Here is a 16244-nt window from a genome sequence, read left to right as displayed (position 1 = left end):
TTTAGCCAGTCTGCTGGAGACAAACTTGTTTCGATATCATTCCGATTTGTCGAAAGTGTGTAATCAGGAATGTCTGATTAGTAGTTCAATTACCCAATATTATGTAGAACTTTTAGATTTAAGCTGTAGCGAGATAAAAGCCTTTCACTCCGGGCCAGGAGGTGGCGACTGCGTGCCATAACGTTTACCATCTACCACAAAACCGTACACGAAGAAGAAAACGAAGAAGAGGTTGATGAGCTAACGTATCTGCAGGTTTTATTTAACGAGATATGGCTGCTGTGCTCCCCGTCAGACCGCCCTGCGATAGTAACCCCGCTACTCCTGGAGCACAATCTCTAAAGGTGATATTTGTATCCTACAAAAAACACGGATAATGATTAACTCTGTTCGCGGAGCCCCGCACAGTTACTCTCTTTAGCTAACGGCTAGTTAGCTTCCAATCTGTAGCCTATTTGTAGCATTAGCATCACCCTTTTGTTTTGTGTGTGATGAATGTTAGTGATGATTTGTATCATCTATGTCATGTTTAACCAAATGTGGGAGTATTTCATGTTCTTATTTGAAACACACATTCTGTAATTATAGGCGGTTTGAAGGCGCCATCTCTGTGCCATCACTATCACTGGCACCACTTTGCCAACTTCGGTGTAGCTGTAAACTTAGGCTTTTGTTTTTGTTTGACAAGAATCTATCATTAAAGCCTTTCCTTAAATAATCACATGATGTCTGTGCTCAAGGAAAAAAGTCCAAAATTAATACTGTTATAAAGGATGGTGCCTTAATCTATGACGGCTGAGAGGTGATGCTGAGGTCTGAGGATGTCCAGAATGGGCAATAATCTTCTTAACACCTGTGTGACCCAGAGTTAAGTAATAATAATTCAAGAATTAGTTGTGATTCCTGCAAGATGCAAGATTGTTGTTTTATGTGGATGTGTTTTCCCCGCTCCTGCTGGTAAGAATACAAGTGAATGTGCGTGACTGTAGTAAAATCACTTGCCATCAGTTGGTTGTGTAAGGATAAAGATGGTTTGTAGAGTAAAAACTGTAATGTGATTAGTTAAGTCAGAAGGAGATACCGTGACTGCCTTTACCAATGTAAATTGTGCTTTACTTCTCTTGCTGTAGGAGGATGTAATAGAAGAGGTGTCCAATGATGGCAGCCAGCCTCCCAAGAGAAGGAGAATGGGTTCAGGAGACAGCTCTCGAAGCTGCGACACCTCAAGTCAAGACCTTGGGTAGGCTGTAAATTGGCATTGACAGGATTTGTTTAAAGAAGTCTTGATTACTTGAGGACTAACTTTTTTTGTTGATACCGTATAATACACATCCCATCTTTACTATCAGATTCTCCCTGCTCATAAAGAAATACCACAGAAGACTCATCTTTTAAAGATTTTTTAATCCTCAACTACTGTTGTCTGTTTCAGCCCGACATATTTCCCAGCAGAGAACCTGACAGAGTACAAGTGGCCTCCAGATGACACAGGAGAGTACTATATGCTGCAGGAGCAGGTCAGCGAGTATCTGGGAGTCACATCTTTCAAGAGGAAGTACCCCGGTAAGACTGAAGTAAAACTTGTTCAAGGATACCTCGGTATTCTTTTTCATAGAAATACTATTAAATTTGAAATATAATGTTATTTATTTACTGATCCAAAATTCAGTATTAATTGCAAATGATGATGTTGGTATGAAATCATTGGAAAAATATTTTATTCCACTCTATACCTCAAATATATCCTATTGTAATACACACATGGTTATTCATGCAGTCCTATTACAGCAATAATGTTTGTTCATATGACTACTATTACTACCAGAGAATAGTGATAATACAAGTATAGACATTGAGAAAGTTGTTTATGTCAAACTGCTGTAATCACACCTATGATGCTGTTGCTTGACCAGTGATGTTGTTTGTGTGTCACTCTGTAGATATGGAGAGAAGAGATCTGTCCCACAAAGAGAAGCTTTACCTGCGTGAACAGAATGTCATAACTGAGACACAGTGCACACTGGGTAGGAACCAGTCTTCAGACACCAGTGTTAGAATTGTTTTACTACATTGAACAAAATCCAGTGCAAGTCAGTGCATTTGTAGTTTGGTACTTTGTTTATGTTTTTCTAGAGTGCTTGATGCAGTCAAAGTGTGCACTGATTGTCTTTTGTGTGTTTCCAGGTCTGACAGCTCTGCGGAGCGATGAGGTGATAGACCTGATGATAAAGGAGTATCCCACCAAACACTCCGAGTATTCAGTGATACTTCAGGAGAGGGAGCGACAGAGAATAGCTAAAGAGTACTCTGTAAGTAAACAAATACACTCTGATTGATGATACCTGTGGCTTTTTATATAATTGTAATGCATTTACACTCATGCATTTATGTTCATACCTCTTACAATCTTTGTCTGTTGTCTTTCATAGCAAATGCAACAGCAGATCCCTCAGAAGGTGGAAGCCAGCAAGGTTCCAGAGTACATTAAGAAAGCAGCTAAAAAAGCTGCTGAGTTCAACAGTAACTTCAACAGGGAGCGTATGGAGGAGAGGAGAGCTTACTTTGACCTCCAGACACACGTGAGCCAAATGGGGGGGGGGGAACAGATGATTTATCTAACTCATTAATACCTCTCTTCCACTAAAATCAAACAGGTTTTATTGCTTATTAGAATCCTTCAGAGCATTTCAACCATATCAAATTGTTTCAGAACCTGAAAAGTTGGTTCACATCGCAAAGAGAAAAAAAAATAGCATCTTTCCTTCAACCAGGAAACCATAGTTGGTGTGTCATATTAGTAAAGTGAAGAACTTGCTTGTTAATTGGATAAAACAAATCTCTAAAATTAGAGTAGAAGCTTGCATGTAATCAATGCAATCAGCCATCTTTCTTCTTCTGTGTACTTCTGTGGTGCATTGTGCAACGTTCTCCATTTCTTACATGTCCTGTATTACAAAGGTCGTCCTCAATAACACTTAGGTTCAAAGAATCCTGAACAGAACTGATTTAAGGATTGAGCTAATTTGGTGGAAAACGGGTATGTGATTCTACAGGGATCAAGAAAAGAGTTTTGTGTTGTATTGGCTCTGATTACAATAGAACTACACAATGTTTGACATGCATTGCCTTTTCTGTGTTTTCTCAGATTATCCAGGTTCCACAGGGCAGGTTTAAGGTGCTGGCTCCAGAGCTGACAAGGACGGGGCCCTACCCTGTGGCTCTCATACCAGGACAGTTCCAAGACTACTACAAAAGGTACATTATACAATTCTTCTGGATAGATTCTCAGTCTGTTTTTATCTACTGATGTGCTGAATTATTTTTAGCCTGGATGAATCATTGTGTTGTTCATGACAGGTACTCACCCAATGAGCTGCGGTACTTGCCATTGAACACAGCTCTCTTTGAGCCTCCACTGGATCCAGAGCTCCCTGCGCTGGACTCAGAACCTGACTCGGATGACGCAGAGGATGGCAAAGAGGACAAAAAGAACAAGAACTCCTCTGTAAGTCATTTGGCGTGTGCCGCATTTCACCGAGTATTCTTTTCTTCTCTCCATCTGCACCTTTTTGCACACACCTGGCACAATGCCTGACAATGAAACCAAAAACCTAAAGATGCTGCAGCTCGTTTTAGTAAAAGGTGCATCCGTGCTTGAGAAACTGAACTTTGTCACAAACCAAATTTCAATCATCACTCCGATCATGACACGGCTACAACTGCATGATCGATTCTAGGTCCCATGACAGAATCATACGCTTCTCTAAGATATCCACATAGTATCTGCAATACATTGTGCTTCACTCTGTCTCCCTCCCTGTGTTATCTACAGGACAGTTCTTCAGGTAACACTTCAGACGTAGAGAGCCAGGAGGGAGGAGGCGGACACGGCCACAAGTCCAAGGGCAAAGATAGGACATCCACACCAGGCAAAGACGGCAGTCAACGCAATCCTGCCTCCCACAAAGCCACCCCAGGGTACAAGGTAGAGGACAAAACCACCTGAACTCTTCTCCAACAACAGCAGCAGCACTTTTCTACCCCCTCCTCTTCTTTCTACTACTACCACTCCCTTACTCCATCCATCCCGCCACCCCTCCTTAGCTTTCTTCACTTTGTTCTCCGGCTTATACAGTTTGTCAGCTGGGACAACCGGGTATAAACACACACATACACACACACACCCACACAAACATGCACACAGTGGGGGTCCTGTCTCCAGTTTTCATTTTCATGATTGCCATGTGGCTCTTTCCCCCCCTCTACGTACCAGACTGTGAGCAATAAGAACATTTTAAAGGAACAGTTCACTTGTTTCTTTTTCACTGCACTTTCACTTTTTTGGGTTTTCGGCAAAGAAACATTTGAATTTTAAGAGTGTTTTTTCCTTTTGAATGCCTTCAATATACCTCTTGTCTGTCCTCACTTGTCAAAAAAAAAAAAGTACTTCCAAGACAAGTAAGTGGATGTTTTGGCTGCTAGTTTTCCCTTTTTCATTTTTGAAAAGAAAAGTTTTTTTTAATTCTGATATAGAAGATATAAACCACATGCAGTTTGTGGTTGCTTTTAACAAGTGGTTGATGTTAACACCAGAGACTTTTAACATTTATATCTGAAGTGTAGCATACACTTAATGCTAACGTTTTAAGTGTGTATAGGTATAATAATATGCTTTGATTATACACCATGTGATGTACTGTTAAAATGTTGGTAAGTATAAGACAGCTGTTTGGTTTTACCCAAGAGATCAGGACATGTTGACCTTGTTCACACTGTTGCTGAGCTGAGCTTGAAGTAGTGTGTTTGTTGTCTGTCTGGCTTTGAGGCTCCACACCAGCTTATCTTTCTTTAACGCCCAGTCACGGCACGTCTTTGGTGGTCATTTTAAGTAAACACCTTGAATTTCATCTCATTGTACAAGTGACTGTAAATGGGAAGATACTTTTATTTAAATGAACCATATTTGAACCAGCCCACTTTGCTTTATTGGTTCATTGTTCCAGTCCTCATCTTTGCAAAAAAAAATCCACAACCTAAAAGTATGCCACTGGCATATTACAGTTAATGAGAGTTTGATGGAGTTGGGTAGGTCAAGTTGAGTTCAGCTCGGCTTTGTGGTGTGGGCATGGTCCAGTCCTAGTGTCTGTTACCAGTTACTGTTACCAGTTAAGTATGTTTAAGTTGCTTTCATGTCTGACTTGAAGTTTAGTCATCAGATCATTTTGGTATTCTTTTGTCAGCCTACAGACATAGCATGGCATGTTGTAGCCAGAATTCACCGGGAGTCAGTAACATGATATTTCCGTATTGTACTAAAGGACCCAGAGATGTATTAGCTTATCATAAGTATGATTCATAACTTTGTAAGTCCAGTAAGTCAGCCAAAGTAAAACACCCTTACAGGTGAATTGTGCCAGTCCCCATCTCAAAAAATCCCAGTAGATTAAAGTGGTATTGATTTTTAAATGCTTTTATGTCTCCACAAAAGACACAACATGTGATAGCAAAACTTGGAGTCAATGATACTGACTGCTGGCTGATTAACGTTACTTCGCTCTGGTCTGGCTACCATGTACAGTGTTTGCAGTGGTTAATGATAATGATGACCTCATGACTGACTAGTAGTGTTGTATTTCACAAACAGCTCATGAATAAAAACTAATTGTGAACAACACAGTTGCAATTAGATTCACTAATTGCCTCTACAGAAGCATTTTGTTCATAATGTGATTACATGTTGGATTTTACATGCATGTTAAATCTGCATTTTACTGTTAAAGTGACTTGTTCAGGCTAACGATTCAAGAAAATGACAGCTGTTACTCAACAGCCTTTCTTTAGCTTAGACATAGACGGGACATTTTGGAGATAAAAATGTTGTATTAACTGTGTCTTGCAGCTACATACAGTAATATGACATTAATTATATTAACATCAATCAATTATTGAATAAGCCCTTGAAACTGCTTAGTGTATCTGAGATGTATAGAATTCAGTTTTGCTAGATTATGTGTATCTGCCTGGGCAGATGGGAGGCTGCATCAAAGGTAAAGCACTTATTTACATGACAGAAAAATGTTGACGGCAGGGACATAATCGCTGACATGTCAGTGAAATTAAAACCAAGATGTTCATTCCGTATGAGCCATTGATCTAAATTCAGTGGAATCCATAACCTGTGGATGTGTGGTCAGCCAGTATAAAGTTCCCACGGAGTAATTTGTAAGATATGGCCAGAGCTCTAGTTTAAAACATTTTTAGAAAATGAAATAAGATTACAAAGAGAGAAAGAAGAAACAATAGTCTGATATTTAACTCATAAAATTTAAAGAAATCAAATACTCTAACTTGTGTTTTCCTACAGAAATACAACGGTACACTTTCTGAATTCAAGTTTCTCTCTTTTACAAACTAAGATGAGCTTAACTGACTTGGAGTCTCAACGTAAAACACACTTCAGTCAAACCTGGCAAACGAAAAACAACTCAGTCTTGGTTTGTCCTGGCGCAGTCACCTCTGGTTTGGTTGTAATAAATCCTCAAATCAGTGAATAAGATGTGAAAATATTCTGACCCTGCACACACACACGCTGATGTCCAACTCTCCATCTCTTCTCTCCTGCTGCTTGTCTCTCCTGTCCCCACCTGCCGTGTCCTGTAGTTTCTCAAGTCTTAGTTATGGTTAGAGTTGGTGTAAATCGCCTCTGTAAAACTACAGGGCTGCTGGCTCTACAGCTAACTGAGCCATGAGCTTATTAGCTAATGGTAGCAAACAAAAAGCAGCAGTTGTTGGCCACCCTATTCTGGCCATGTTCTACAAATGACAGCTTCTCTGTATGTAGTACTCTGTATCTGAATTATACTTAATGTTTAGAGCTATATGACACCTTAAAAAAACCTCAGACTATATAAGAACAAACATGCCTAGAAATGTATGTGCATAAAATACAGTATCTCTTGTGTCAGACCCACTTCAGTTAATTTAGAATAAAAGTCATTTAAACTAACCCGATTTAACTTCATTAATTCCTCATTTTAGATTTTCTGTTGATTCTGCTTAAGATATGATTTTACTTGGTGGACAGAAATAAAGTTGAAAATCAGGCATTTAATGTGGCCTCAAGCAGTTCACAAGTAATAAGGTTGATCCTCCACCAATGCTTTCAGCAAGGCAGCGAGGCCTAAGGTATGAACTGTTGAAATTGAAAGTAGCATTGGTTGAGTACAGATCTGTATGAAAATGCACACAGGGGGCTGTGTCCAGCTCCTCCTTTTTCTTACTTCCCTCTTCTGCTGCTGTTTTTCTATTAGTTTAGTTCTCTGCTTTGTTTCTTGTCTCAGATGTTCATCATTACCAAACCATGTCCTTTAGTGACCCATAGTTGTGTACCTATGGCTGTTTAGTCTAACCTGCTCACTTCCTGTCAGGGGACATTTTAATAAAGGATGTCATTATATTTAAGTGAAATCCCCCAACATGTTAATAATTACAGAGTAGACCATGTATTTTTTAAATGTATAGATATTTTTCCTATGTTCTATCAGAGTATACTACTGTGTCAATACTAATCAATACAGTTGCACAGATGTTATTAACTGTTAAAGGAAACATCTTGCTCAATTGTCCCTGCAGTTTTAGTTGTGTGGCTTCACAGAGCTTTTCCTTGTGTGGCATCCTGAATTAAAGGTCCCCAAGTCTCCTTATCTTTCCACTCTGACCTCTGTTGAACACGAAGGGATATTGCATAGACAGCAACTCTTCAGCTGTCCACATCCATTTCAAATAGCTTTGCACATTTCCTAGGACTCTTTCCACATAAACTCTAGCGCCACTTGCTCCACAGCTAATTTAGCTAAAGGTAAATAGTTAGCTGGCAAAGAACAGCAGTTTTTTGTTACTCTGGTGATGTGCTGCCCTCTGATTTTGGAGCTACCTTAATTCTGGCCATATTTTTACAAATGACACCTTTGACACCAGAAGAAACTGGGCTTGTAAAGTCTAAAGCTATCAAACTTGGTTGGACGACAGCTTTAGTGCAAGATGATGTTGTTCCTATTTAATGTATATAAACCAGTCAACATGCACTTGACGTATTGTGCCCCCAAACGTAGAGAGGGCCTCAGTTAGGCAAGATAAAGTGCTCTTTTTGATTTTTCTCTAGGCATTAAACATTTGTTGAACTACTATATTGTCCATGACTGCAGGATACTCGTGGTTTTTATAGCATTATTCTGCCCTTGCAGCCTAAGGTCATTCCCAATGCTATATGTGGCATTTGCCAGAAGGGTAAAGAGGCCAACAAGAAGGGCAAGCCAGAGGCTCTCATTCACTGCTCCCAATGTGATAACAGCGGTAAGTTCACTCACTTAACTTTTAATGGACAGTTCCCAGATTTTAGAGTGTGTTTTCTGATACAACTCATCACAGTTTAGTCACAAATAATGCCAAGTGTTTAGATTTGTGAGTAAAGTATCCTCACTGGAATAGTTATCGTTAATATGAATAGTAATCATAAATCAGCTGTCCCTCCTAATCTCACTTGTTTGACAACAGATGACTGACATTATTATCATTAGCATCAGTGAGAGGAGCTTTCAGTGTACACTGTACCATCGTAATTTCATTGTGTATCAGCCAGTAATACTTTCAGGCAAGTGTTCATACTGCCTTGTTCAAATGCTGTGTGAGTTGAAGCTGATTTTAGGACAGATGTGAGTAGATTCTAGATGTTTCTCAGTGGTGATGTGTTGGTGGATAAAGGCCTCTACCTGAGTCGTAAGCTCAGTGAGAGCTTTATGAGTTGAAGATCCTCTGAAATAACAGGAGGATGAATTCACCTGTGTGTGGATCCGTGGGCCTGTTCACATGATCTATATTTGTGTCTTCTGTGTTTTTGTCTGACTTGCTTCCTTATGTGTGTCTGCGCGTGTGCGTCATGGACTTATTTCTTCGTGTGTTCGTGTGTGGCTGCATGCCTCGGGCTTTTTGTATACATGTTTGCTTTAGGCCACCCGTCCTGCTTGGACATGAGCCAGGAGCTGGTGGGTGTGATCCAGACTTATCGCTGGCAGTGTATGGAGTGTAAGACCTGCACCGTGTGCCAGCAGCCCCACCATGAGGACGAGATGATGTTCTGCGACAAATGTGACCGGGGATACCACACGTTCTGCGTGGGCATGGACTCCATACCTACTGGTGAGTGGATGGCGCACACGGAATGTATGCTAGGCACAGTTGTACACTTACCAGAGACTGCACCACAAACACTATGAGGGAGAGAGAGTTTGAAGACAACATTCCTATTACAGTCGATTACTTGTGTTTTTTGTTTGTCTCTTTTGTAGTTATTAATTAATTCTGTCTGTCTCCTCAGGCCTTTGGGTATGTGAGGTTTGTGACAAAGATTTCACCACACCTAAGAAGAAGGGAGGAGCCAAAACACCGAAGAAGTCCAAGTCAGCTAAAAAATGATCAACAGCATCATGTTTCACAACACATTTGGCAAAAATGCATAAATGTCATTGTGTAACAGTAGTTTGCAGAACTGGATAACTGTTTAAAGAGCAGATCGTTTTGATCCAAACACAAATCGTATCCCTCCCTCCAAATACCAATGAGCCAAACACAAGATCTTAACCCACTTTCACTCTTTACTGACAGGTCTTTAGATACGCAGGTTGACACTAGAAACCAAAGTGTAACACATTCTATGAAGCCCTTGTCTATAATGCATCATGAACATACTTCTAATACTTTATAATGCTCATACAGCGCTGTATAATCAATGTTGTAAGCACTCAAAAACATCTAAGATGCTCTATAACTAATCATAACCCATTATTAAGCAGATGTTTGTAATGTAAACATTAGTACAGTGGGTTAAACTAATAGGGTATTCCATTCTTTGTGTTAGTATTCAATCTTATTTTTACTTGAAGCAAACATTGACCACTTATAGTGACTTATGATCAGCTTGTAACGTATTTCATCAGACTATAACACAGGGATTTTGCTAATTTGCTTAAAGCATCCACTTACTCATTTATAATCACTTGATAATGCATTATTATAGGGATTATAATATAAATGTTATAATAATTGGTAAATGATTATAATCCATTGCAACTTTGAGAATTTTACTACACCACCATAATGCAATATTAGTCAGTGACCAGCAGTTATGAAGTATTGATACTTAACCTTATAAGTCATATTAAATGTTTTATGATGTTTTAGTATTGTTATTGTTAGAATATTTACAAAGCATTAAGAAATCAATCAGTTCTTTATAACTATGATTATATAGCATTACAAGTATGTTCACAATGCATTACAATGCATTATATACATGGATTACATAGAAAAACAAACGTTTTCATCTTTTCTGTGAAAGCTCATTATACCTCAAAATGTTTGTCCTCAAATCGATGCATATCAGGCATTAATTTTAGCCTTTCAGTCAGTCAGGTAGTTTTTGAGATTTACTGAACTCCAGATATTAACGATAAATAAAGGTAAAGGCTAAACCGTAAATCAAATCCATCCAAATGTCCTGCACTAAATCCTGTGATCTGCTAACCGTTAACAGTATCTGTGTTCTCCGGTCATAAAACGATGAATCTTGTTACCGTCTCGTAACATCTCTTCTGCTGGAGTTAGCTGTTTGCTACCTGTTTCAGTTGAACTAATGGTGCTTTTGATCCAGAACTACTGGAACACTCAACGTTAACAAGAGCTCACTGTCTCAATTTCAACATTTTTTATGTTTTTGTACCTTCAAAATTACAGTTTGTGTTTTTAGCTAACATTTATTTAATGTGGCAGGCCAGTAAAGATCAATCTTATTTAAACAATGACTTGTCAGAAATAACAACATGGTGCTTGTGATCCTGTGTAATGAAATGTAATAGACGCTGGCTGTGGTAGACTTCATGGCTGCAGCAGTTTTCAGGAATTTATCTGTTAGTCTTAATTAATGAAACAAAGTTTCTTACTTTACATGTATTGATTTTGTTTGTCAACCCTCCACTATTAATTTTTATACCACTCACTGTAATTATAATAAAGTGAAACATCAGCTTTGATACGACAACTGTTCTTTTTGCAGTCAGCTTGAAAAAAAAGTTTTTTGTTGTATTTTGTTTTGTACTTTCAGTAAACAGGGTGTTTAAGGAGTATCTGTTGCTGATGATGTCACAGTCACTGAATTGAGGAATTGTCTGTTTTTTCAATAAAACCTACTTTAAAAAGTCGGAGCCCTTTCCTGTTTTGCATCATTTGAAATGTAATTGAATCCCAGTTTTCATATTAAAAGGGAAAATGATATTTTATGCTCTGAAAAGGTGGATACAAACTGCCCTTGCATCATTTTTATTTATGCATTTAATTTAGCAAACAGCAGTTTCATGTACACAGCCATCCAGCCACCATTGCAACAACGGCTGCCTTATGCCACCTGCTGGTGATTTTAGTATCATTGAAGGATAAGTTCACCCTTAACCTTCTCCTCCTCCTCCTAACAGCAGGAAAATAAACAAAAAAAACTATTATACGTATATTTTTTTGGCAAGATAACATGGTCCTCATTACCGTATGACAACCAGGGCAGGATGGCAGCACAAAATTTAATAAAGATGACTCCAGGTTCCACTAGATATGCTGTTTCCCATGTTTAGGACATTCTATTCTATTGAATTGTTGAAAGCATAGCTCAATAACAACTTGTTTTATGTGGCTTTTACTTAAATTGCTACAACTAATTGGATTCTCATAATAGCTGTTCTACTAAGTTTTATGTTGCTCAGAGATTTTATCTTGAGCTCTGATCTTTTATTTTCTGTTCTGTTGACTTCTTCACTTTTGCCTTGTTTGTTAAGCAGGCTGTTGTTTTAAATGTGCAGTCGAAATACATTTGACTTGACTATTACATTACAATACCTATTTTTCCGCATGTAACAGGTAAATTAATCATCATCTTTTATAATTTCATAGCAGAATTTATTTAATAATTCTTATTAACTATATATTAATATATATTAAGGTTGATCTGCTGCTTGGTCCTGTGTTTATGTTAACCGTCCCAACAACCCATCAGCACATGAGTTTGGATGAACTGGGTGAACTTACTCTTGACGTTTTGATCCATTCGGTTGTTGAATTAACATTACAAACAAAATATCCACACTTGTTGAATGGATCTATTTGGTCTAACATTGTGCAGTCTAGCAAACTGCACATCTGAAGTAAGTAATTAGTTGGTATCTGCTTTTGATATATCTTATATTGTTCTCTCTTTTTTTTTTTTTTTTTACATAAATAGTTAAGACATAATGACCCAGGTCTGACTTGTGACTTCAGAAAACAATCCGTGCAACCCTGATCAGGATATCTTCACAGCAGAGTGATCAGCTCTCCCAGTCTGATGGCTCCTGCTCTGCACCAAGCAGCCTGTGGGGGCGCTCTCACACAGCGCGCTGCTGAACGTACCGGTGTTATGACCCCTAAAGAAGAAGGCTGCCATATTGCAGTGATACAGCGAGTTTACTGGAGGAGATCTTGAACACCGTTGGCTTTCTGTGATAAAATGCTTTCCTCTCACGCTTTTGGAGACCCCGGGAAGATGAAGGACTATCATTATACCGGTCCAGTAGAGCAGCGGTTCTCACCCTACGCATTCAACGGAGGGTGAGTTTGATTTTGATAACGGCTGGCCAACTATCCTGCTAGCTAGCAAGCTAACCAGATTAGCAAGCGACATGCTAGCTGGTACCAAACAAAGATGAAGTTAATGAGAAGTATGTGAACAGTGTAGACTTTATATGTGGAGGGCATGGAGCAGCCTCCCTTTATCTCAGTGTGTCAATCAAGCAGACGTTACACGCCACAATTTTAAATAGGAAATATTAGTTAATGCCACAGTTTCAGTTTCAGTAGCTTAGCTTCCGCCAGCAAGTGTCTGGGACAACCGTCCATTTCCCTCTCTGTTGAGGTGTTGTGTATGATAAATGAACTTTCATGTGTTTCTTCCAGAACCGTACTAGCGGTTGCCGGGGAAGACTTTGCCATCGTAGCCTCAGATACCAGACTGAGTGAAGGCTATTCAATCCACAGCCGGGACTCTCCAAAATGCTACAAGCTGTAAGTGTGCACAGTCACTGTCTGGACTGGGCAATCAGGGCAGCAGATTGACAGTATTAAGACATCATAACAACCCATTTTAAACCTAAAACATAAAGCTGCTCCATTCGTAGTTATGTGTACAATAATATTATGTCATATTTTGAGCGCCTCTGTCCCCCAGCAAAGCACCGTCAGTGGTTATCTGTCATTGTCACATTTATCCAGGCCAAGTGAAGAATATGCTCCTCTGCCTGTCACTGATCTCCGTGCCTCTTTTCCTCACAGGACAGACACGACCGTCATTGGCTGCAGCGGTTTCCATGGCGACTGCCTGACTCTGACTAAAATCATTGATGCTAGACTAAAGGTGGGCTTTTGGTTTTACTCTCTTAATGGTCTCATAGGATCTAACTCTGCTGACCGTGCTATCTGTCCGGCCACTGCTTGCCCACCAGAGAGTCTGTTGATCATTGTGGTATCCAAGACAGAGCTGACATGGCTGCTTTTCTCCTGCGTCTTGTTGTCTTAAATGATGACTTTTTTTTTTTTTTTTTTGCAATCCGTCTGTTTGCCTCTCTCTATTGTTCACTGATTTTCAGGTTACTTAATTCTCAAAGAATAAACATTCCTTCCCCTCTCTCAGATGTACAAACATTCGAACAATAAGATGATGACCAGCGGAGCCATCGCAGCCATGTTGTCCACCATCCTGTATGGCAGAAGGTTTTTCCCCTACTATGTCTACAACATCATCGGAGGACTGGATGAAGAGGGTAAGCACTATGTCGAATGCACTGAATAATTCTGTGACTAATGAAAAAATTAGTATTTTAGCTGTAGCTATTTTGTGTCACACAAGTGTATTTTTGTCCAAGCTGTAAATTGTACAAAGCGTTGACTGTGCTCTTGTAATAACTGTTTGTTTCATGGTGGTGATGCAGGCAAAGGAGCAGTGTACAGTTTTGACCCAGTGGGCTCCTACCAGAGAGACACATACAAGGCCGGCGGATCAGCAAGTGCCATGCTACAACCACTGCTAGACAACCAGGTGAATATCAACGCTGCATACTGTCCAGCTTTCTGCCATGATCCAACTTTCTCTATGGACAAGGTGTGCTCAAAATCTGTCTCTCCTTCCACAGATTGGTTTCAAGAACATGGAGGGTGTGCAGCATGTTCCTCTGACTCAGGACAAGGCGGTTCAGCTGGTGAAAGACGTCTTCATCTCGGCTGCAGAGAGAGATGTCTACACTGGAGATGCCCTTCGGGTCTGTGTCATCACCAAGGAAGGCATCAAAGAGCAGACCGTACCACTGAGAAAGGACTGAGGAGGGAAATGTTCCCCTTTTTCTGCTTTCCTCTTTGGTCTCTTCTTTCCATATTCACCCTGTTGGTTTGGCCTCATAACATGAAGTTTCTTAAAATAGGAGTGTTGATCCAGAAGTTGCTGCTAGTAGCTTCTAAAGTCGGGCTTTAACTGTGGAGCACATTTTCCCTTTTTTTTTATTTTTTATTATATATATCAGTTCAAATTAATTCCAAATTGATGCTATTCTCTTGCTTTCCACACTTATTCCCTTCAACTTTTGACATTATTACATCTATGTTCCTGTCTGTTGGCAACCTCACTCGAGATCGACACTCCTGTTCTGAGAATTAAGTTCTTCACTCACCCTTGCCCAGACTCTGTTTGGTTTTTTGATTATGCTTTACAAGGATATGTACTCTGTTATTTTTACATTCTTAATAAATGTAAAGAACTGAAGTGTGCTTCTTTGTTTTGATTGCAGTAGCTCACACACAGACACATCTTACTCTTTTGCAGTCAATTTTGTCCTAGTGTGCCAAACAGCCATGAGAATAACATAGTTCCACAGCAGTAAAAAAAAAAAAGAAAGAAAGAAAGAAAAGAAAATGAGTATGTTTATAGATTATTTTGAAATTTAGAACAGGGTGGCCTTATGGTGCAGTCACCAGTACTGGGGCAGTAAATTAAAATGCAGTTGATAGGTAAATTATTATTATTTTTTTTTCAATGAACAGCGCTGGGGAAGGTACTTTTGAAGGCTTTGCCACTAATAACTTCAACTCGAAGAAGTTGAACTACAGCAAAGGGAGAAATCTTGTTTGGTTAAATACATCTACGTAGAAAAAGAAGCTCAAACTGCTGTGTTAAAAATGTGAAAATATGTGCAATACAATATCATAACAAACTACAATATATACAAAATCAAAAAGTAAAATGCCAGCAAAAAAAAAAAAAAAAAGCCAATCAATTGAGTTTACTGCAAAATATGGCTACTTGCCCACATGGTATACATAAGCTAACAAAATAAAACACTATTCATGGGAAATTACAAGATGTGCGAGTTTGGGCTTTGCATACAATATCTATCAGGCAGACATCTTCCTTTTCCTACAGATGGGGTTATTGCACCAACTAGGATTTGTCAGTTAGCCAAGTAATCTGATTAGTGAAAACAACACAACAGTGTAGTCTATCACTGTATCGTCCTCTGAATGCCACAGGATGGTGCCACACAAGCTGAGAGGAGTAGCCGACTGTGGACCTCCTTTAGTCAGTCCTGATGTGATGTGACCAGTGCAGGGCAATTCTAACTGCATTTATTGTAGCAGCAGACCAAACAACAACATCATTCAAAGTGGGCTACAAACAATGATGATGTTTGTACAGCGTTATATGTTGAACACATATGAAGGAGGGACATAAGAAGAACACTTTCTGCTGGTGCTTACACCTCATTCCATTTTCTTCACATTATTTATGTGTTGAGAATGTGAGCAATAGCAATTCAAAGTCATATTTGTCTCTATCTGTCACCCTGTGATGTTCTAGTGATCTGACCAGGGTGCACACCAGCTTTCACCTGATGCCAGTGGGGATAAGCAGTTATAGATGATGGATTGCTTTTGTGGGTCGAAGGACTACAACTAAGGTCTATAACTTAGAGGGAACAACAACCCACTTTCATCGGGGATATCAGTATTGTTTTAAGTAGGGCTGAAACTAATGATTATTTCATTATCAATATTCATGATTAACTGATTAACCATTTACTTTAGAGTGCAGAGCCCAAGGTAACATCTTCAAATTGCTTTCTTTT

At 39.3% G+C, this 16244-nt stretch overlaps 2 protein-coding genes across 2 annotated transcripts; both read left to right on the top strand.

The window, feature by feature from the left end:
• Positions 1–24: 24 nt before the first annotated feature.
• phf10 (PHD finger protein 10) lies at positions 25–11255 on the top strand. The gene is made up of 12 exons (XM_037096602.1): positions 25–344; positions 1131–1240; positions 1433–1563; positions 1941–2024; positions 2185–2309; positions 2430–2579; positions 3146–3255; positions 3358–3505; positions 3833–3985; positions 8244–8352; positions 9007–9195; positions 9374–11255. The coding sequence occupies exons 1-12, from the start codon at positions 273–275 to the stop codon at positions 9469–9471; spliced, it is 1479 nt and encodes a 492-aa protein (XP_036952497.1). The 5' UTR covers positions 25–272; the 3' UTR covers positions 9472–11255.
• A 1235-nt stretch (positions 11256–12490) lies between these two features.
• psmb1 (proteasome 20S subunit beta 1) lies at positions 12491–14884 on the top strand. The gene is made up of 6 exons (XM_037095065.1): positions 12491–12684; positions 13030–13137; positions 13405–13486; positions 13763–13892; positions 14061–14167; positions 14262–14884. Exons 1-6 carry the CDS (start codon positions 12584–12586, stop codon positions 14445–14447), a joined length of 714 nt encoding a protein of 237 aa, XP_036950960.1. The 5' UTR covers positions 12491–12583; the 3' UTR covers positions 14448–14884.
• Positions 14885–16244: the final 1360 nt, after the last annotated feature.

The sequence above is a fragment of the Acanthopagrus latus genome, chromosome 4 (assembly GCF_904848185.1).
Source record: "Acanthopagrus latus isolate v.2019 chromosome 4, fAcaLat1.1, whole genome shotgun sequence".
Taxonomy (NCBI): domain Eukaryota; kingdom Metazoa; phylum Chordata; class Actinopteri; order Spariformes; family Sparidae; genus Acanthopagrus; species Acanthopagrus latus.
This window is presented reverse-complemented; position numbering and strand designations above follow the sequence as displayed.